The sequence below is a fragment of the Caretta caretta genome, chromosome 7, assembly GCF_965140235.1.
Source record: "Caretta caretta isolate rCarCar2 chromosome 7, rCarCar1.hap1, whole genome shotgun sequence".
Taxonomy (NCBI): domain Eukaryota; kingdom Metazoa; phylum Chordata; order Testudines; family Cheloniidae; genus Caretta; species Caretta caretta.
Genome location: NC_134212.1, coordinates 102,667,047 through 102,690,853, shown reverse-complemented (window position 1 = coordinate 102,690,853; position 23,807 = coordinate 102,667,047). Strand labels below are relative to the sequence as shown.

Sequence of the window (23,807 nt, the reverse complement as noted above, 5' to 3'; positions counted from 1 at the left end):
TTTTTGTTATGGCAATAAAGCTTCCCAAGTGCCAGCATATTCCTCTCTTAATTCACTTCCAATCTGAAGGCAACACCGCAAATGTTGTGACATTCAAGCTGAAGACTGCAGACTTAACAGTCGGTCTGACTCTTTGGAAAGCATTCCTTGGGAGTGTTTTCACCAAAACGCACCCCAGTGATGCCATAAGGCATGTGGCAGATGCAGCAACTTTGACAGCAAGGGTGGGATTGTCACGATGTCGCCACAGAGCACTGTTGCCATCAGAACCAATGGAGAAGCCTCCTTATAACAAAGGTGCCATGGGGAGAGTAGTTGAAGGAGTTGCTTTAGGAGGCTTATTGCGCCAAAGAAACTTGCTTGCATAACTTACAGATCATGGTATGTTACATAGATGGGGGCCTCATCTGGGATTTGGACTTTTAGGGCCTCAGCTGCTTAAGATGAGATTTGTCTATCCAGAGGAAGTATGTAACCTACAGGTCAGTGCACATTACACATCCCGCTCCATGCCTTATTCTAGTGACAGCTTTCAGCTTGAGAACCTGGCTCTTTAGCTCAAGCTGGAGCAACTCATGAATCTAGCACTGGAGGTCCCTGGTGTTGCCCAGGATAGCAGGTACCATAAGCTAAGAGATCCCTTTCAGGGTTGTCCATCACTATTATATCAGTTAGCTTGGTAGAGTATCTCATCTCGAGGAATACTAGTATTCCTGCAGCATCAGATTGTAACAGTCTTGTATCAGAGTCTTGGGGTGTGTTTTTTTTTTTTTAAAGCTGTTCACAATGAAAATTACATAAAGTAATTTAAAAGTGATCTGTTAATGTTAACCCCTGGCATATTATGTCTTTTTGTTTGCATGAGCATATGTTTTCACCAGAACTTACAAGCTCAACTTTAAATATGACATGCAATTTTAAACATGAGTGATAAACATTAGGGAGGAGATGAGATGTGGGATGATGAATGGCAAAGGTAACTGCAATAAGATTGCAAGCTTACTCAATTTAAGGGAGAGTGACGTTTTGATGGATCTGATTGTCTGTCTTGTACAAAAGCGAGTCACAAGAGGAGACTGGTGAAAAGTGACATTGCTAAATAAAGGACCATAAGTTAGCAAATATGGGTCACCATAATTTATTAAAAGAGCAAACAGCTTGCTGCAGTAGTAGGTGAAGGCATTGCTGTAGATCTTTGCATAGAAGTTCTTTAGGCTGATCTATATTTAAGGGGCTATCCAAGTGATTTCACAATGTAAAGGGACATTTAGAGAAAGGGTTTTAAATTACTTACTTTGCCTCTGATCAACAGTACCCCAGCTGATCTTGTCATTAGCAAATGACTAAACTGTCTCCCTAAAGTCTCCACATTGCATACAAAGCTGCCCTGCTGTTTCTTCACCATTGAGAAAACTGTTGTGTACTTTTCTTTCTTTACAGTGCTGCAAGTGAGACAGCCCTGCCTCCAGCCCTCGTGTACTATGCTGTGTTGCAGGCGTGGCCAACCTGACCCTGAGGAGGAGCCAGAATTTACAAATGTACATTGCCAAAGAGCCACAGTAATACATCGGTAGCCCCACATCAGCTCCCCCAATCTGCTCCCAATGCCTCCCACCCACCGGCAGCTCTGCTGATCAGCGCCTCCCTGTCCCTCCCTGCACCACCCGATCAGCTGTTTTGTGGTGTGCAGGAGGCTCTGGAGGGAAGAGGGGAGGAGCCAGGGCATGGCAGGCTCAGGGGAGGGGGTGGGAACGGATGGAGTGGGGGCAGAGCCTGTGACAGAGCCAAGGGTTGAGCAGTGATCACCACCCCGGCACATTGGAAAGTTGGCACCTGTAACTCCAGCCCCGGAGTCGGTGTCTGTACAAGGAGCCACTTATTAACTTCTGAAGAGCCGCATGTGGCTCCGGAGCTACAGGTTGGCCACCCCTGCTGTATGGGATCTCTTTCTTCCAGCTCTACAGCTTCTAAAATCTGTAGCATGCTAGCACTATTACTAGTTATAAGAATTTATTTAACTTTTAAAATGGTTCATGAACAGCCATCATGTTAGTGAAACTGTGTTTATTTTGACAGGTTTCAGAGTAACAGCCGTGTTAGTCTGTATTCGCAAAAAGAAAAGGAGTACTTGTAGGACCTTAGAGACTAACCAATTGGTTAGTCTCTAAGGTGCTACAAGTACTCCTTTTCTTTTTGTGTTTATTTTGAGAATTGATTATTATACCTGGCTGTTTTCCAAGCAGCAGAGAATTTTAGGTAGTGAAGGCTGGCTCATTCTTTAGCGTGGTTGTCCTTGGGTAATAGGAATTGGTTTTATTGACTAAATACTACTGAGTCTCACTCTGTCTCTGGAAAACAGCAAAGCTATGGTAGAATCCTTTCCCTGTAATTATAAGATTAATGAGACCTTGTTATGCTGTGAAGTCGATGTCGCTATATTAAAAGTTGTTGTTCCCTATTGGAGTGTTTGTATATTTATACATTTTATAGTTGTTAATGCTTAAGAGAACTGAAAGTTTCATGAGGCATCTAAATTATGGAAATCTTCTTTGTCTCCGTAGATACAGATTCTGCAGTCATAGCATTTTCCGCACAATCCACCCAGGCTCACAGAACTGTTTAGAAGATTATAATAATTCATTTAACAAAATATTCATAGCCCTGTAGCGGGGTGGTTTTGGCAGTCAACAGGCCTATTGGTCTGAGCCTTCAACTCCAACCTTTCTGTTAGTTCACCCTCTGGATGTAGGTTTAGTTGGACTGGCCTCCTTGACGTAACCCCTAGCCCTACCCTCTTTAGGGCTGGGTAAAAGGGGACCCTGGTCCTTCCCCTCCCCCCCCCCAGGTCCCAGTTCAGGACCTGAATGTGAAACTGTGTGTACTGACTTACGTTAGGCTGGCCCACTTGCTCACTTCCCCTGAGCCATTTCCTACCACAACTGCATCTCAGTTTGGGTGTGGTCACAGTGGACTTAGCCTTTACTTCCAGACCTCCACAGCCTAGGCTGATGCTTGCAGTCTTCAAGCCTTTGCTGGTTCTCCCTCCCTCCCTCTTGGGGAGCATCTGTGTGGGAGGGGAGACTCAGTCAAGTACCCGCAGTACAAGCTTCCTCTCCTGTTGCTGCAGAGCAGTTCTCCTCCAGGAAATGGACTCCTTCTTCTCTCCCACCCAGGGCTGCAGAAGCTCCATTGATTCTGGTCTTTTCCCAGAAGCACACTCAGCGGTGGCTGAGAGACAAAGCCTCCTTGGCCCAGTACTGCGCCAGCCCTTCCTCTGTCTCTGCCTTAGTGTGGGGTTTGTAAAGCCTGTCACAAATCCTCATGGTTGTGAATAAAAATTTCCAAATGTGTGACAAATGGTGAAGCCCTGCTGCCTTCTTGAGTCTGCACAAAACATGAAGCAATAGCGCTGAGGGGTTGGAGCTGCCCCATTTATTACCGTGTAGTGATGAATCTGAAAGCCAATTACGTCAATTTTAATGTGTATTGTTAACTATTTCAATGCTGGTCATTTTAGTAGAAACATCCTGCTGACCTGTTTATCCATCTGTTTTGGATACAGAGGTGGATATTAGGCAGGAGAAAGAGGGTGGTTGGTGGTTGTTGTCAAGGGCAGGATACTAGGAGTTCCAGTCTCTACCCCTCAACAGTTCAAGTCACTCTGACTTAGCTCAGAAAGAAGAGAGGCATCTGTTCCCAGTGCAGAAAGTCTCAACAGTTTCCTGGGTGCCAAACCCACAAACTTGTCCTCTCAAGCTGGCCCTGACAACATCCATTATGCAATATTGTTACTGTCTAGAAAACATGACCTATGAGGGAAGATTGAAAAAATTGGGTTTGTTTAGTCTGGCTAAAGAAGACTGAGAGGGGACATAACAGTTTTCAAATACATAAAAGGTTGTTATAAAGAGGAGAGAGGAAAAATTGTTATCTTTAACCTCTGAGGATAGGACAAGAAGCAATGGCCTTAAATTGCAGCAAGGACAGTTTAGGTTGGACATTGGGAAAAACTTTCTAACTGTCAGGGTGGTTAAGCACTGGAGTAAATTGCCTAAGGATGTTGTAGAATCTCTGTCATTGGAGTTTTTTAAGAGCAGGTACACAAACACCTCTCAGGGATGGCCTAGATAATACTTAGTCCTGCCTTGAGTGCAGGGGACTGCATGCACATAATTTGTGTCTCCTGCAGATTTCTTTACTTCCCCACAGAAAAATGACTTTCTGACAGGGAAGCAAATGGAAGCCACAATAGTGGTCATGTGACCCTTTCCAGCCGTATGTTTCGGGTGCCCGGGGCAGCCGGCAGAGGGGTAAATTATTGTGGGGAAGGAGGTGGGACTGGGGAAGATCCAGCTGGTGGCTCTTACCCTGTGCCAGGCTCAGTTGCTAGTCCCAGCTGGGCTGGGGAGGACCCATCCCCAGATTTCTCCCTCAGCTGCAGGAAGCTCTGCAAACCCCTCTCCCCTCCACTTCCTGTATTCATTGCTCCTCAACTGCAGGGGGAGGGATCCCAGTACAGGAAACTGCTCCCCCATCTGCCCAACCCCTGTGCATTGAGACTCCCTCATACACAGACCCTCCTGTGAGCCTCACCCCCCCACACCTGCACTCAGAACCCCCTCAATAAGCCTCACTCCCCCTGTACCTGGACCACCCTGATGAGCCACCCGCACCTGGATCCCCAACCCACCGAGCCTCAACCAGCTGCACCTGGATCCCCACCACACTGAGCACCAATCCCCCAGCATCTGGACCCCACATCCAGACACCCCATTCCCTGCCCCACTGAGCCCCAACCACCTTCACCTGGACCCCCCTGCAGAGTCCCATTACCATTGCACCCAGAACCCCCCAACAAGGCCCTGTGCATCCAGATCCCCCCCGAAACCAAATCCCCCACTGAGCCGCCTGCACCCAGATTGCCCGACACAGAACCTTCTCAGCTCACAGCTGGATCCCCCCACACTAAGCCCTTCCACACTTGGAGCCTGCCTTTGCACACCTGGAGCACTTGACACAGAGGGGCAGGGCCCTTGGGTGTTTCTGGGGCAGGCCTGGTCCTTGCGCTGTGTCAGGGTTGGATGCAGCCTCACTGCTGAGTCTGTGTCCCAGGTATGGAGCTGCACAGTGATTTCCTACCGTTGTGCAGCTACTGGCCTGTGCTCCCCAATGGCATGCTGGAGCCTCTACTTTTATTTGACAAATACATTTTGCAGAATTTTAAAATATTATGTGCAGAATTTTTAATTTTCTAGTGCAGAACTTTTAATTTTCTGGTGCAGAATGCCCTCAGGAGTAACCAGAAGACCTCTTGATGCATGATTCTATGATTCTATGCATTGTTGATTCCACAGCAAGCTGCAAATTGAAAATGTTTGGCAGGCAAAAATTCAGTTTAATATGAGTAAATAACCCAAGGAAAACTGATTATTCATTTTTATGTGTAATTCAACAAAAACATCCCTCTGATGTGTGTGAAATCCACTTCACCCACATAAAGCCTATGGTAGTCATGCTCTACATAGGTGGAGTGCCAAGGGGCTGTGGTGATGGATGTGTTGGAATCTGCAGCCCTTCCACCCCAGTTGTGCAGGGAGTTATGGCCAGTGGATACACTTAAACATGGATCCCATCAGCCCTCCCCTTGCCTGCACTATCACATCTTTCCATGCTAGCCTGTAAAGGAGATCCATTCTACCTGTGATAGCCCAGCACAGCTATGATACAGGCTTAACTGGTGCAGAAGGTCTGACTTTACCTTCCTCTGTTGCAGCATTCTCAGTGTACTTCAGAATTCAGTGCCAGATTATAAAAGAAACCGCGAGCTTTGACGGAAAAATCTAGGTCAGCTTCCCGCATAATACATAGGGCTTTCTCCAAAGATAAGCTACAGTGCAAACAATGCTTTGCATGCTTCCTGATCTCACTGTGATAAATATCAGCCAAATAAAGTTACAAGGGAATTCATCTTTAGGCTAGCTCAAGACTGGATCCCTCTTTGGACCAGACCAAACATGGCTAATTGTGGAAAGCTACGCTGAACTGTTGGCAAGTGATAAATGTGCAGCTCCTTTATTTACGAAATTACTCACTCTGGTCTTCAGATAAGATGGACACTTGATTTTATTTCAGTAGCATGTCAAGCTGACAGAGCAAGCTTTTTCCTTTTCACCTAAGGCAAAACTGCCAGAATCTGTTCTCATTAAGAGGATAAATGTACCGAATACAGCTGTATTCATTTTTAGGGTTGGCTGGTTGGCAACAGACAAAACAATTTCTTTTTGCTATCCTAAAGGCTAAATGCAAGGTCATCCTGTGGCAGACTCTTTACTGCTGGAGTAGAAATAGACGTTATTGCAGAATGATAAATTCATTTTATTAAGCTCTTTTATGGGCATGTATGTGTAATACTGTCTGATGATGATGGATTATTTTATAGCACCCAAAGGTTTACTAAGCACATCTTTAGTATCAAAGAGAAAGGCATGGTCCCTGTCCTGAATAGTTTCCTGGCTTGTTTGGTTCAGCATTGTGATGTAAGTTAATTTCACTATTGCCACAAAACACCTCTGCACTATATTCTATGGAAATAATGTGATAAACTCACAGCAGTTGCATTTGAAACCATGAGAGTTACCTGGTAACTAACATCAGTGTTGTTTCATGTAAATTCTTTGTTACCAACAGACGCATTTTCCTAGTCTGCAGTGGTATGTAGCTATGTAACTTACAACTAGAAGTGGCAGGAAAATTACAATCAATACGTTTTCAGTGGAAAATGGGGCACAACAATTTATGCAAACAGTTTTCCATTTCCCCCCAACTCTGTGCTCTCTAAGGGGAACTTTACTTTTCTTTCATGCTTGTTTTCTTGTGTCCCATAATCTAAACACATTCAGACAAAAAGTAAATGATCTGCCTTTGTATGGAAAATCCTAACTGTCTGCTGCTAAAATTTGGATTTCTGCAACATTATAATTTTGATCTACATTTCATCCAGGTGAATAAATAAGTACCATGATTAAAGTTCAGGTCTAAGGCCAAATACTCATTCACATGAAGTCAATGGCAAAACTGCCATTGGCCCATAGTCTCTAAGGCCCCAATCCTGCCCGAGACTCCATGCAGACAGGCTCTTGGGCCTAAATGGAGCCCTATTAACTGTAGTGAGGCTTCATGCAGGAGTCTGCCCATGTGAAGCCAGTTGCAGGATCTAGCCTTAGGTTACTGGTCCTGTAAATGTAGTGAATGTAGACAAACCACTAACTCTGCCGTGACCTACGCTTTTGATTCTATTCCGGTGCCAGTCTACACAGCATATCAAAAAGATTATCAATGGAGTAAAACATGTAAATCTCACAAGAAAAGCATGAGATCTTGTGAGATTTTCAGCCTGATGTTTACAGACCCATGAGGTTCAGATAAGGACCCAGAACTGAGGCTGCTTATTAGAAGCAAACTGTTGAATCTTCTGCAGTTTGTCCATTATTGAAAATGATCTGTTGCTGCTCTACAAATACTGAAACAATGCTGACCCTCTTACTTTCAAAGGAGGAGACATAAGTCCTCTAATAATGCTCTATTACAATGACTTTGTTTCTATCCTACCTAATGACAGATGCAGGATTAGTCATGTTGCGTGATGGATGTTGGCTTAGCAAAGCTGTAACAATTGCTCACTGAAGCTGTGTGAAAAATTTTGCAGCTGAAGCAAAACTGGCAAATGTTTGGCTTTGTGCCAGTTTAGCTTGTGTGTGCAAAGTATCTGACATTTCAGCTGAAATGTTTGCAGTGATGAAAAGTGGTTCTATGCAAGGGTTTTATCATAAAGTGAAAACTGGAAAGGTCTCTTGTTTGATGCACCTATTCAATCTCTCAAAGATAAAAGACCCAAGCTTTTTTCCAGAATACCACCCTAACTTTGTACTGATCTGCTCCATATAAACTGCTCTAAGGTAGGATTTCTGCAGCGGGTTATACCTTCATCTGGCAAAATACACTGGAGATTTTATACTTTAATCTTGAAAATTATGTTGACGTAACCAACAAGCTCCAGAAGAGGTTTTATTTGCTTGAGTCAACCTTCTGAGAAGTTACATTCTTCCAAAACTCCTGTATCCATTCAAGTGTTCTTTTTTGGAGCCGCTGTGGTATTTCATCATATACCTCCGATGTAATGAATGCATCTGTAAATCAGGCTTGATAAGGTATGGTAAAGGGAGACTGTGTGATACAGTTAAATCATTGGGAAAGGTCTCCCAGCAGTTGGGGGTAGGGGCAAGAGAGTGCAAGGTGCTAATCACTTCAGTCTGTGAACACCCATCCCTGCAACATGAGCATTGAGCGTAAGCTTACAGGATGCCATAGGGTCTGCCTTCCTGCGCAGAGGAAGATGTGAATACAGTTGGTGAAAATTATCAGCACCTAAAGAGAAGGAGTCAGCTCAGCCTAGCTGCAGGAAGTTAGAAAGCTAGAGAATAAAACTCCCTTTAAAGACTACAGAATACTTTTTTTTGTTCCGTTAGTTAGAAGCATTATATTTTAATTATTCAGCTCCATGTAATGAATAAGAGCTTCGGCCATGGCATTTATATTATCCTGTAAATATTCACTATCTGTGTCAGTGCAAAAGGGCAGTATGATTTTATTTTCAGGAAACAGGAGGACCACACCTGTACAAGGTGCAGCTTTATCATTCCACTAGCTGTGTTAATAAAAAAAAGTCTTTATATAGTCTAAAACAGGGGTCCTAAAAAACATTTGCAAATGTGAACAAGCGGTTAATAATTGACTTGTAGATACTCACCATCTCACTCTTAACTGAACAGACCATCTCCTTCCTTATTTATGATTACATAATGTCCCTCTAGCACACGGTCACCATGTAAACCACAATGTTTCTATTTAGCCACTCCAGACAGGAACAAGACTCCAGCAATAGCACTGATTTTGCACTGGTGTTCATTTTGTTTGCTACTCTGCATGGCCTTTTGTGAGTGTAGTCGCTAGAAGAAGTGAGTTCATACTCCAGAATAAAGTAACCGAGGAAGATTGGTGAGGCAAAGAGCAACAGTGAATTCTAAGTGTGGACGGGATCATTTACTGTGGGGCTCAAAGAGAAAGTGAAAGATGAAAAAAAAAGGGGGGGGAGAAATGGCAACTGATTGCAGTGGAGGGCGAAGCACTGAGGCCCCAGTGACTTTGCCCTATAATCTTCAAGATTTCTTATGTTTTCTGGATTAGTCTACCGCTTTCCAATCAGGAATTATGTCCATAATCAAAATAATGGGCCTGTCCTTGAGCTCAGGCTCAGACTTCAAAGGGCAGAGTAAAGGGTCTTTGTATTTTTAGGCCACCCTGGTCCTGGTGCTGGTTCAGCCCTCACTACAAGTTAAACAGCCCCTAGAGGCCATTGTGCAGCCAAGAAAAGTCAGAATGCAAGAGGTGGAAACTGGCTATGCTGAATGATGCATGGATGGGGAGAGAAGGGCTGCAATAGGATTTGCTTGGATGCATAATGGGGTAGGACTGAAGGAGCAGCAGCACGAAGATGGAATGTTTCCTTGCATTCACTTTCCAAATCTCTGTGTCCTAATGCCCTTTACACTTTGCTGCTGCCCACTCAGACAGTAGCAGTGCAGTGGGGATCCCCTAAAAACTCAATTCTGGATTGTGTTCCACCCATTGAGAGGTCCTGGTCTTCACTGTGCTGTAGCTGCTGCTTTGTTCCTTCCAGACTCTTAACTTCACATAGGTACTTCCCCAGGGGAGGAGTCAGGAAGGTGAGCTATGCAAAGCTCATTCTTAAAGGGCCCACAGACAAATGGTGCACATAGGGATCATTATACAACTTCATTTAACTGATGCCCTTATCAATAAATAATTTGTAAACATTTATGGCAAAATAGATCTAAAATGATGAAGATTAATTCAATCAGTACTAAAGATTGGCGGACAGCACAATGAACAACTGAAGTGAACAACAATATACATTTGCAGTTTAAATTATCAGCCACGATTGTCCACATATTGACTTGCAATTTTCTTCCACATTACCTTTAAATGAAAGAACTGGTATCACTAAAATAAAATACCATCTTTTGGTGCATTTTCAATGGGTCTCTCCTGTTCCTTCCTCTTGGAATACCTTGCATGGTGATAGAAGACGATGATGATGATAGTTGCAACATTCAAAAGAAAGATAAGAAGCATGAGCCAATATGAATATTCATAATTGTTTCTGGAGTTTTTATATTCACTTGAAGAAAACACACAGTTTGAAGCCAACTCTACAGACAGTTTGTTTGCCTCTACGTTCACTGCAAACAATATCATGATTAGAAGAATGAAGATGCCTAGAAAATAGGAATACAATGTTACAAATAGCACTGTGATATTATATGGGTACACTTATGCAAATATAACAGTTCTAATATCTATTTCATTCTAGGCATTTCAACCAATTGGAAGAAAAATCTGGAGTTTCCTATAAATAAAATATTCTGGGGAGTTATCTAAAGAATTTACTGTGCCCTGTCTGACAACTGATGTGCAATGTTTTGTGTACCTATCTCTGAGTCCAACTCAACTCCTATTAAAGCCAATGGAAGGATTCCTCTTGACTTCAGTGGGAGTAAAGCCATCTAAGGGGGAAGTCTTGCTGTTGGACCCACAGCAGAGATATGCATAGTATATTATCCATTTGACCCATATACAGGAATCCTATTGACACCAATAGGCATTTGCATGTTATACATAATAGAGATCTTACCAAAGATAAGAGAGCTGAACTGCAGATCCAAGAGCCACATTTCCCCACAAACTTTAGAAGATATGTAGAGATGTAAGTCACTACAGAAGTTACCTAAATGGTGCTACAGCATAAATGTGTTGCCTGTATTAATATGACTGAAGAAGAATCCTTGTTTTTGGTTAGAAGTTCTAGGAATAAAGTAGACAGTGGGATTCTATTTCTTTAGTCTAAATTGCAGTATATAAGAACATAAGAATGGCCCTACTGGGTCAAACCAAAGGTCCATCTAGCCCAATGTCCTGTCTTCTGACAGTGGCCAGTGCCTGGTGCACCAGAGGAAATGAACAGAACAGGTAATCAGAAAGCATTTATCAATATTAAATTTCATCTGCCATTTTGTTGTCCAGTCACCCCCAGTTTTGAGAGATCCTTTTGTAGCTCTTTGCAGTCTGCCTGGGTCTTAACTATTTTTAGTAATTTTGTATTATCTGCAAATTTTGCCACCTCACTGTTTACCTCTTTTTCCAGATCATTTATGGATATGTTGAATAGGACTGGTCCCAGAACAGCCCCTGGGGGAATGCCACTATTTACCTTTCTCCATTCTGAAAACTGACCATTTATACCTACCCTTTGTTTCCTATCTTTTAACCAGTTACCAGTCCATGAGAGCACCTTCCCTCTTACCCCATGACAGTTTACTTTGCTTAAGAGCCTTTGGTGAGGGACCTTGTCAAAAGCTTTCTGAAAATCTAAGTACACTATATCCACTGGATCCCCTTGGTCCACATGCTTGTTGATCCCCTCAAAGAATTCTAGTAGATTGGTGAGGCATGATTTCCCTTTACTAAAACCATGTTGACTCTTCCTCAACAAATTATGTTCATGTATGTGTCTTACAATTTTGTTCTTTATTATAGTTTCAACCAGTTTGCCCAGTACTGAAGTCAGGCTTAGAGGCCTGTAATTGCCGGGATCACCTTGCGGCCCTTTTTAAAAATTGGCATCTCATTAGCTATCCTACAGTCATCTGATACCGAAGCTGATTTAAATGATAGCTTACAGACTACAGTTAGTAGTTCTGCAATTTCACACTTGAGTTCCTTCAGAAGTTTTGGGTGAATACCATCTGGTCCTGGTGACCTGGTGTTTAATTTATCAATTTGTTTCAAAACCTCCTCTAATGATATCTTAATCTGGGACAGTTCATCAGATCTGTCACCTAAAAAGAGTGGCTCAGGTTTGGGAATCTCCCTCACATCCTCAGCCGTGAAGACCGATGCAAAGAATTCATTTAGTTTCACTGCAATGGCCTTATCATCCTTGAGTGCTCCTTTAGCACCTCGATCATCCAGTGGCCCTACTGGTTGTTTGGCAGGCTTCCTACTTCTGATGTACTTAAAAAAAATTGCTATTACTTTTTGAGTCTTTGGCTAACTGTTCCTCAAATTCTTTTTTTGGCCTTCCTAATTGTATTTTTATAGTTCATTTGCCAGTGTTTATGCTCCTTTCTATTTTCCTCACTAGGATTTAACTTCCACTTTTTAAAGGATGCCTTTTTGCCTCTCACTGCTTCTTTTACTTTGTTGTTTAGCCACAGTGGCTCTTTTTTGGTTCTCTTACCATGTTTTTTAATTTGGGATATACATTTCAGTTAAGCCTCTATTATGGTGTTTTTAAAAAGTTTCCATGCAGTTTGCAGAGATTTCACTTTTTGCGCTGTACCCCTTAATTTCTGTTTAACTAACCTCCTCATTTTTGTGCAGCTCCCCTTTCTGAAATTAAATGCTACAGTGTTGAACCATGTGGTGTTTTTCCTGTCACAGGGATATTAAATTTAATTATATTATGGTCACTATTACCAATCAGTCCAGCTATATTCACCTCTTGGACCAGATCCTGTGCTCCATTTAGGACTAGATCAAGAATTGCCTCTCCTCTGGTGGGTTCCAGGACCAGCTGCTCCAAGAAGCACTCATTTAAGGTGTCAAGAAACTTTATCTCTGCATCCTGTCCTGAGGTGACATGTACCCAATCAATATGGGGATAATTGAAATCCCCCATTTTTATCACTGAGTTTTTTATGTTAATAGCCTCTCTAATCTGCCTGAGCATTTCACAGTCACTATCACCATCCTGGTCAGGTGGTCGGTAATATATCCCTACTGCTATATTCTTGTTATAAGAGCATGGAATTTCTATCCATAGAGATTCTATGGTACAGTTGGATTCATTTATGATTTTTACTTCGTTTGATTCTCTGCTTTCTTTCACATATAATGTCTCTCCCCCAAAAGCACGACCTGTTCTGTCCTTCAGATATATTTTGTATCCTGGTATTACTGTATCCAATTGATTATCCTCATTCCACCAAGTCTCTGTGATGCCTATTATATCAATATCCTCATTTAATAAGAGGCACTCTAGTTCACACATTTTATTATTTAGACTTCTAGCATTGGTACATAAGCACTTTAAAAACTTGTCTCCTTTTAGCTGTCTGCCATTACACAATGTAACTGAATGGGACTTTTTTTTATTTGACTGTTTCTGATCAGACCAGCCTGTATTTTATCATTTTCCATCCTCTAGTCCTCATTAAGACATAGAGATTCTCTATTAATAGAATCTCCCCTCAGGGATGTCTGAACCACGCGCTCCTCCGCACCTTTCCCCCAGCCCTTAGTTTAAAAAATGCTATACAACATAAATATAAAATATATCATTTTGTCCTTGAGAATGAGTACTTTCCTAATTACTACTTCTGCATTTCTATCTCCTCTGACCTTGCTAAACTTGCTCTGAGTGGCCCTATGCTTGCATGTGCATAAACAATGGGCTGAAGCTCTCTTAAGATAGATTTGACTTTTCTTCAGAAATGAGTGAAATTAATGAGGCTCAGTGCCAGATGGAACTGGACACAAGGGTCCAGATTTTTAAAGGTATCTATGTGCATTAAGATGTAGATAGGTACCTAGTGGGATTTTCAAAAGCACATAGGTGCCTAAATACCTTTGCAAATTTAGTCCTTAGTCACTTCCAATACCTGCATTTTTCTGCATGTCTGCCTTGATTTCTGTAGTTTGAGAAGGGTCAGCTTCAGATCTCTGCTGTGATGTGCATGCATTTAATTGCATTAAATTATGTTGTAAATAACTACCTCTGTTTTTTCATTTTTATTATTGCAATCAATGCACCCAGAAACTTACTGAATGATGGATTCATTTAAAATAACCATTACAATTTAATTGCTGTCTGAAGGAACAAGGTGCTCAGATACCATGGTGACAGTTATAGCATAATACCTGAATAAAATAGAATTCTCTTTCAAATGTTGCTGGTTTGTGATATTTTCATAGTCCTCCCATAACCATTAAATTCATAGACATGCAATCCTTAAATCTTACTAGTGAGAAGATAATGCTGACTTGCTGTCACTCCTGATAAGTGCCAGAGCTCTTGCTAGAGATTAGAAGTCTACCCTATATATATAATTTATATAATATATAATTTAGAAATGGGTTGGTGTGTATGCATGCATGTGTAAATGAGAATCAAGTCCTATAATTGATGTATGCATGCACATTCTCTCTCTCTCTCACTCACTCACACATTCCCCCCCTTCTTTGCTTTACCAGAGTGGTGTAAAGGGGCCTTAATGTACATGACAATCAGGCATTCTCTATGCAGTATATTATATAATTCCTTTAGAATAGTATGCAGTACATACTTACCATTTAGGGAATTCCATGTATAGACTCCAATGGGTCCCAGAAATGTCTGGTAGGGATTGGTTACGGTGTTGCAGCATGTAAATCCAGAACTCATAAGGGAGCTAAGCAAACTGAGAACCAGGAGCAAGATAATCACAACGTTCAAACTTTTCATTTCTATCTTTCCCAACGCTGTCACTGAAATATGATAGCTCAGCGTTAATACCAGATCCAATATTTGATATTAATAATAGTCAAGTTTTGCTGAAAATACAAAACTGATTGTGAGCATATACTTATAGCCACCTAAGTCTCAGAGATCTGTTTGTGAATGGGAACCTGGGGTACAGTTGGGCCTTGAGACTAGGGCAGTTGGGCCTTGATACATTTGAGGATCTGGGCCTTCGTTATTACTTTATATGTGTAGATTGCTGTGTCTATTATTTTTCTGTCTTCCATAAAATCCTTCTAATTTGTCAGTATTGTTCTGGTAATAAAATGCCCAGAGCTGAACACAATATTCCAGGTGCAGTCACAGTAGGTCTATGCTGAGAATAGGGTACCATTGTACCTGGATATTTTATGTATTTACTTATTTTGATTTAAATAATATTGAAAAGATACCTATACAAGGCTCTAGGTGCCTTTATATGTAATTAGTATGGCAACAAAACCCCAACCACATTAGAACAATCATTCAAACAGGAACTGTGCCAGTCAGCATCCACAGAAAAAACTCATTTCCACCCCTCCTTTGGATACAACAGATTATTGTAGAGTACTGAGTTTACTGTCTATAACTAGAGAAATCGTAACAGTAATCAGGCCTCCACTGTGTTTCTTTTAAAATAGGTCATTGAAAATAAACAGGAAAGGAAACTGCTGTCTCCTGTTTTACATGTTACTCCTGGGATCTGAGGATACTTGATACCATAAGCCAATTTCTGGAAACTTTGTTCTATGTAACACCAGATGAGGCTCTGTTATGTAAACTATATACAAATGTCAGTAATTCTGCTTGAAATAAATAGGAAAAGATGGTGACTCAGGAGGTGGACATTTCACAAAGCTGATGTGAAGCAAGTGCTACCTCAGCTTTATTATGCATATAGTCTTATTACTAATTTTTGTCTATTTCACAAAATAAGTCTGGGTCTGTATGGATAGGATCAGTCCATTCTTCTCTGCCAAACTTACTTTAACCTGTTCACTCAAGTTTAATTAATCATGAGAGAGCCTAATCATGAGTCTGGACCCACTCTACTCCCTGACCACGAGTGATTGATCTTATGCAGGCACATTGCAATCCCAAGTTAGCAGATACAATATATCTGCACACTGGTACAGTGTATTTAGAGACACACTAAGTAGCATGTCCCATCCAGCATAGGATTTTTTTAAAAAAAGGTTTTTAGGTCATATGTTATAGGTTGCCTTTCTAGTGTTTGTAATATTTTATTGGATGCTAGAATAAAATCCCATACTTCACAGCTGGAATCAGCAAAAGGAATCTGCAAAAGCAGATTTTATTGAAAATAAGCGGTATGAATCTACATTTAAATAAAACCCTCTGTGCATTTACAGTGTAAAACACTCCACGTACGAAGGCCGTGGACATTTGCCCCCACCTGTGGAATTCTCCCACAACCCTACCTGGCCTTTCCTACATATATTTGCTTATTTTATTTTTACCAAAGGATAGGTCAGGTTTTGGACTATATTTAGGATTGTGACAATGTATTGGCTTTAGGACCCTATTAAATGCTCAAACTCTCATTGATTTCAGTGGGAACAAGTTTAGGCTACTGCCCTGGGTGTCTTCAATCTCCAGTGCTACCAGTTTGATACCTTTCACAAGTTCTACATTCATTTAAAAATTTACATTACATACTATAATTTTTTAAAGTACAATATAATCCAACCCAACTTGATACATCCCCATGAGGCATCACAGAACACCTGTCTGCATGAAAATTGATGATCAATTAAGTCAATTCTAGCGTCAGTACTTTTCAAGTGTTTGTCAGGAGTTTCTGTAAGGTACTGGAAAAATAATAAAACTTCCTCTAATGATGTCACTTCCTGTTTCTTAATAAAGTTAGTTCAAGACTGGCATGTATGCACACCTCACCCTGCCATTTCTCCACAAAATAAATGGCCCTAAAAATGGCCCAAGTTTGCTTTCAGATTGAAAACAAGCCAAGCCATTGACAAAACACTTCCCACCCGGTATTAGCTGAATAGAACTTTTCTGATGTGCCCGCCCTAGGTAAATAATTAAAACACAAACTCTGCTTATACTTCGGTAGGTACACAAATGTTCTGAGGTGACTAACAGCTTCTGAATTTTTGCCAGCTCATGAAAGTATAAAGTACTTGAATTACCCCATATAAATCATTAGCAGCTTGTTAGTAGGCTGCTGTTACCTTGGTCAAGTTTTTTGTGTTCTGTACTTTAACTTCCAAAATGTACAACAGGAAATCCAATATATCTTTCAGTGGAGTAAATAAATAAATTTGGGAGGTCTGTCATTGTAAAGGTCTTTGTTAGTCTGTTTGTAAGGCTACTAATTAACTAACCCTTTAAAAACAATCACAGTGCTGTTGCCAGCAAATTCCTTAGATCCCAAGAACAGTCTTACAAGGGCAAAATTCTCCTTTTTATTTCACGCTGCAGATCTTTATAGAACGTTTCCCATTCCATTTCTCACACACACCATGCACTGAGATCAATGGGAGTTCCGCAAGAGAAACCAGCACAGAATATGTCATAGAGATCCATAGTGCACGAGATGCTTGCTATTAGTGAGAGGATGTGCTGTATATTTAAAAGTATGTTCATAACTCTTCCTAATAAATGTTGTATAAAACTTATTGAAGAAAAAGCATACCTCTCCCTTCACATTTTCTTTGTGCACGTTTGTATTATCATCCTTTTTATACTCTGAAAAAATATGATCTTTCAGGATTCTGAAGCTAGACATATTTCCACTTTTACCTGGTGGCTAAATGATGACAAATAGTTTGTGCATTTTAAAATCCTTTTAGTTTTTAAATTGCTGTGAAGCAAATTGCTAGTCTCATAATATAAAGATGCACATAATAAAACGAATGAATGACATGTTAAAGTTGTTGGAATCTTTGCTTGGAAAGATTAAAAACGGTTGCTGAAAATTCAACACAACAACAATGCAAACTACTATGGAAGATTTCAAATTCTGACATTTAAAATAGAAACTTCACAACATGAAGAAGAAGGAAGCCAAGTTGAACAACATCTATTTCCCCTAAAGATGCTGAACTGCTCGTCAGAAGGATATTAGAAAAACTGAGGAACCATCTCCTGCACCTTATATACTCCACAAATGACCACCTGTAGCGGGGCAGTCACCCACTCCTGCCTGGAAGGGCTTAAAACAGCCCTGGGAGAGGGCTGGGGCAGGGGAAAAAGCTAGGCTGATTGGGAGGTAGCCTCAGCTGTGGCCATGCCCCAAACAGACCCAGCTGGCCCTATAAAAGCCAGTGAAGCCAGGAGTAGAAGAACTCTTCCTCTAGCTTGTTGAGGGAGAGGGGCCTGGTTGCTGGGAAGCTGAGAGAGCACCTGTGGTAGAGCAGGGCTGGGGGAAGGCCAGAGGGTCTGGGGAGCTCTGGCCTGGAAATTCTGCAGGCCTAGAGTAAGGCCACAGAGGTACTGGGGTTGCAGAGGGCAGCCCACGGGTAGGCAGAGGCAGCAGGTCCCCCTTGCCTATGATGAATGGCACTTACACTACAGTTGGCCCCAGAGAATGGGGGTGAGGTGAGGACTAGCAGTGGCCATAGACTGAGGTGAGGGTTGAGGGTTCCCTGGGGAGGGGAGACCCAAATCTGTGTAGGGTACCACAGATGGCAGCACCCTGCCGTGAAAGGGGACACTGGGGTCTGGGAGGGACTCTGGGCCCAGTGGCAGTGGGACACCAACCATGCAGTGGGCGCTCTGGAGGCTGGAACGCTAATTCCCTGAATGACCAGCAGGAGGTGCTGCAGGGGTGAGTCTCGCATCGCTACACCACCTCAGACAAGAAACCATTGCATGCTCCCACACGCTGGAAGAAAAAAATCAGTAAGCCTACCTGGAGATCATGGAGGAAACCCAAAACTATCAAATAAAACCCCTGATGACTGCCATTCTACACAAAGACAAAAAGTGGAACCAACTACAACCCCTCAACCAGTTGGTTAAAAAAACAACCTTTTTTTAATCCACTTATAGTTTTGGCCTTCACAACATCCCCTGGCAACAAGTTCCACAGGTTGACTCCACTGTGTGAAGAAATACTTCCTTTTGTTTGTTTAAACCTACGGCCTATTGATTTCATTGGGTGACCCCTGGTTCCTGTGTTTTGTGAAGGGGTAAATAACACTTCCTTATTGTCTCCACACCATTCATGATTTCATAGATTTCTATCATGCCCCCTGCCCCTTAGTCTTCTCTTTTCCACGCTGAATAGTCTCAGTTTTTTAAATCTGTCCTCGTATGGAAGCTGTTCTATACCCTTAATCATTTTTGTTACCCTGCTCTGTAATTTGTACATTCTAATGTATCTTTTTTCAGATGGAGTGACCAGCACTGCATTCATCATTCCAATGTGGGCATACCATAGATTTACACAGTGGCTTTATAATCTTTTTTGTCTTATCTACTCCTTTCCTAATGGTTCCTAACATTCTGTTAGCTTTTTTGACTACGGCTGCACATTGAGCAGATGTTTTCAGAGAACTATCTAAAATGACTCCAAGATCTCTTTCTTGGGTAGTAATAGCTAATTTAGACCTCATTGTTTTGTAGGTATAATTGGGATTGTTTTCCAATGTGCAGTACTTTGCACACTGATTACCTTCCTTCATCCTCAAACCACTCACTACCCAAAGGGCCAGCCTCCTTTGAGATAGTACTGACTTCCTCCAGAAACTCTGCAACATTAACAACCTCCCCCAGAACACCACCCTTGCCTCTATGGATGTTACTTTCTTATGTACCAACATCCCTCACCATGATGGAATCGCTGCCTGCCTCAAATACCTACAAGATAATTTACAACATTCAGAAATCCACCCCAAACACATTGTCAAACTCATCCATTTCATCTTCACCCACAACAACTTCACATTTAACAATAAACACTTTGTCCAAATCATGGGAATGGCCCTGGATAGTAAAATGGTTCCTCAATATGCCAATGTCTCTTCCTGGATCACCTTGAGGAAGAATTTCTGAAAAAATGTACTATGAAACCAACCGTATACCTGAGACACATCAATGATATTTTTCCCCGCCTCTGGACAGACAACCTAGCTTCCCTCATAGATTTTTTTTTTCACCACAACTTCACCTGCTACCCTACACTGGAACCCATATGGGGTATAATCAAGCAATTACAGTCCATACTTGATGGGGACCACATCTTGAAAGAAAATCTTTCCCAAACCATCTCTTCTGGCCTTCAAACAACAGTACAATCTCCCCAAACTCTTTATCATTAGAATTAAGCTCTCCATAGACTCCAAAGGCCACCAGATCTTGCCAGAACAACGGATGCAAAACTTGCAGACCTATCTCCACTGCTACAATCATCAGTATTCTCCTCCCTCCCCCTGCAACACACCTTTCAAGATCCATGGGTTCTACACATGCGGTGTATCTCATCCAGCGCATCAAATGCGCCTTCGACAGCTATGTGGTGTGGGTGAAACCAGACAATTGTTATATCTCAAATGAACTAACAGAAAAATAAGACCAAAAAAAATCACCCATAGGTGAACAATTTTCACAAAGCGATCACTCCATATGTAACCTCTCAGTCCTCATTCTCAAAGGAAATCTGCACAACACCTTCAAGAAATGAGCCTGGGAATTGAAATTCATAACTCTGCTAGATGCTAAACACCATGGACTTAATACAGACAATGGTTTTATGGCTTATTAAAATTTGTAACACACCCAACTGCATGCTAACCCTTAATTGCTTACTTCATTTTAAGTGGTCTCCAATAGCATGTGGAGACCCTTATGCTTAACAATCTGTCCCAACTTCTATTTAGCTCAGACACTCTGGTTAGCTTCCCCAGACCTGAAGAACTTGTCAAGCTCAAAAACTCATCCTTTCCACCAAGAGAAGTTGGTTTAATAAAAGATATCACTGCTCTTGAGGTTACTTTTTTTTCCCTTTCAATTAAAGGTGCATAACTTGTACTGTCAATTCTATTTTCTCACATAAATGCGGCCTTTTGAGAGCCTCTTCCTTTTCACTGATGGGGAGGTGGTCATGGAATGCAGCCTTTGTGAGGATGGCAGAAGAGCTCTCTTCACCATCCGCTATCACATTAACCTAAAGGTATGACTATTCTTCAAGACCCTTGGATGGAGGACACTGTACAGTATTGGAATGTTCTGACTTTTGTGGCTTAACTTTTTTGATGATCATTTTAACAGATGAGGTTAAAAAATTAAGAAAATAATCTTTCACAGAAGTGTATGTATGTTTAAAAATTTGTAGAATCATATACAATAGACTTTAACAAATAAATAATAATGTACAATACAGACCCTAAGAATTACTTTACAACAAGTGCACTCTACACTGACTTTATTCCTAGAGGAATTTATTTGAGAGACTTTTTAACTTAAAGAAAACTATATTTAGACTATTCTTTAAACATATCTTTGTCTATATAATAAAAATCTCCCTTAAAGTAGCTTTCATGGCCAGAATAAACTCTGGGTCTTTTCAAATTTAAATGTCTCAGGCATTCTTATTTTTCAATAACTATAAATAGCTATTGTGGTAAGCTAATCATTTAGTAATGTTGTATTTTAAATCTCACTTCTACTTTAATTTGAGAAGAACAAAACAGGGTCACAAATCTCTCTCTGCTTGGTCAAAGCCTACTTGCCCTACCCATACAAGTATTCTGTGACTGATTTTTTATAATAGCACCTAGAGGCCATAATCAGAACTGGGGCTCCATTGTGCTAGCTGCTATAAAAACACAAAGACGAGGTGCATACTCTGAACTGCTTCCAATCTACGGCCCTGATTCTGCAATGAGCTCTGTGTGGTTAGACTGCTGTGCCCACTGAAGTCAATGAAGGTCCGTCTGCATGGAGCTAGGATGAGGACCTATGTCCGTTGGTGTGAGAGGGATACAGTCAAACGTAAACAACCTTTTTTATATACAAAATTGGAAATTAAAATAATATTTTAACTAGACAAATATAGGGCTGATCTGTCCCCAAAACCTTTGTTCTAATTGAAATTGTTTCAATGGACTGATACCAAACTGTGTCACTATTTTCATTTTTGAAATATTTAAGATATTCTACTACTAACACTCGCAACTGTTTTTTTCCCCATTGTAATGTGGTCCTTATAACTTTCATTGAAATAATGTTGCCATCCTCATAATTTTGATAATATGCTGTTATCATAGATAATCAGCCAAAGGTGACTTCAGTGCAGCTACACCATATAGAAAGTCTCTTGTCAATGTTACATATTGTTGTGGTCTTGGTAATGTTTTGTCATTGGGTGCAGGTAGAGTCTCCTTACTAAACTCAGAAAAGATTATGTTAAGTGTGTAAAAATAAATTATCCTGATTACTATTTCCTAGACTAGGATGGGGTCCTGTCTGGGTCAGTTCTGTTTGGTTCATTTGTCTGTGGCATCATGGTCTTTGTCAAAAGTATCATATATAAAATAATCTATAAAATATACATCTTGTCTGCTAATTATTTTAAACCATTCTTCCCCGACTTTCTCAATAGGTTTTGTGGCCTGCTTCTCTTCTCTCGTTCAAAGGAGTACATCAGAATAGTTTCTTTGAAGCCAATAGAGTCACACTGGTGTAAAATCCAGTGTAAGGCCCTGATCCTTGCAAACACTTATGTACATGCCTAGCTTTTATTAGTTCCATTTTGCTTTTTCTAATATATTTTTTCTAATATTTGCTTGTCTTATATATATAGCATCTTTGTTCAAGATTCCCCTAGGTAAAACTTCATCTTTTATTGTTTTTCCCTCTCTCTTTCCTCATTTTCCCCTCATCTTGTCTATATCTAGGCTTGGAAGGATGAGATTTTTATCAGTAAGTTTAGTAATCATCAATTTCACCAAACATACACAAAGCAATGAAAAAATATTTCCACTGATGATAACTTAAATATATATATATATATATATGCAGAGTAAGAAAATACTGGTTAGGAAATTGCTAGAGGTTGATTTCAGGGTATTTACTTTGTATATTTTGACATGTGATGTCGACAATATGTGTTCTAATAGTATAAAGCTTTAACTTTTTTAATTTCAACATCTACTGTAATTAATTAATGTCTGACATGCCCCATAATTTTCCACAGCTGTGAAAATGTTAATAGACAAAAATTGAAAAAAATATTAAAAATAAACATCCATATTATCCAACAAAATTATAACAATATAAAAATTGAATTCTGCCAAGCCTATCTATATTCTCTCTCCTTTCCCTCCCCCCCACCTCTCACTTTCTCTTCTTTGTTTTTTGCCTGTCGTCCTTCTGTCCTATGGTAAATTTACTAGTAAGAGGAAATATGAAGAACTGAAGATATATATGTCTGATTTTTCTGTAAGTGTAGAGTTCAGCTTTGACCCAATCTATTGGACATTTTCAGATGTTGTGAAGTCTAAGATGCGTCTGGGTGGAAGAACACAACTTATTCTAATTCCCTGAGTTGTGTTGGAAATCTCATGTCATAGTTTATCAAAGTGGAATGTTGACAGGTACCCTTTGGTAGTCTCATGGAGAAACATCCCTATAAAAGGTGTATGTCAAGCTCATGTTGCAAGGTAAATTCCATACTGTCATGTTAGTCAAAAAGGAATTGCTAGTATTATATAGCTACAGTAACATGCAAACATAAAAGATTTTAAAAATACTAGTTTATATGTTGACCTGACTGGCTCCATTATTTACAAGTTAAAATGAAGGAGCCTTAAAAGAAAAGGCTAAAAATGAATATTACCCAATACCTAACTAAAATGACAATCAATTTATACAAATTTTGCCAAAATATTTGTACTGGCATTGTTAAATTGTTTAAATGTTTTACAGCCTAACATGAAACTTGTGACAATCATGTTTTAGAATAAAATTACTGTCTAAAACCTAACATTTTGGTCAGAGCACTGTATGCATGTCATTCCAAATCAGCAGGAACTGTATTATCTTTTTGAAATAATTTGTAAAAAAAAGATAATAAAATGAGCAGTAACTACTTTTCTGCTATTGCCTGAAAGCTTCTGTAAACTTAGACTTGCTGTTTTTA

General features: G+C 40.6%; 1 protein-coding gene across 2 annotated transcripts in view; it reads right to left on the bottom strand.

The window, feature by feature from the left end:
• Positions 1–6,105: 6,105 nt before the first annotated feature.
• The window catches only part of CLRN3 (clarin 3), a 32,904-nt gene continuing 15,202 nt past the window's right edge, over positions 6,106–23,807 (bottom strand). Inside the window, exons 2-3 of one of the 2 annotated variants that reach the window (XM_048857797.2) lie at positions 14,488–14,664; positions 6,106–10,355 (exon numbers count right to left, since the gene is read on the bottom strand). In XM_048857797.2, the coding sequence (XP_048713754.1) occupies positions 10,081–10,355; positions 14,488–14,664 (452 nt within the window). In that variant the 3' untranslated portion in view covers positions 6,106–10,080. The remainder of the gene's footprint in view (positions 10,356–14,487; positions 14,665–23,807) is intronic. The other variant, XM_048857796.2, reaches the window with a different exon arrangement.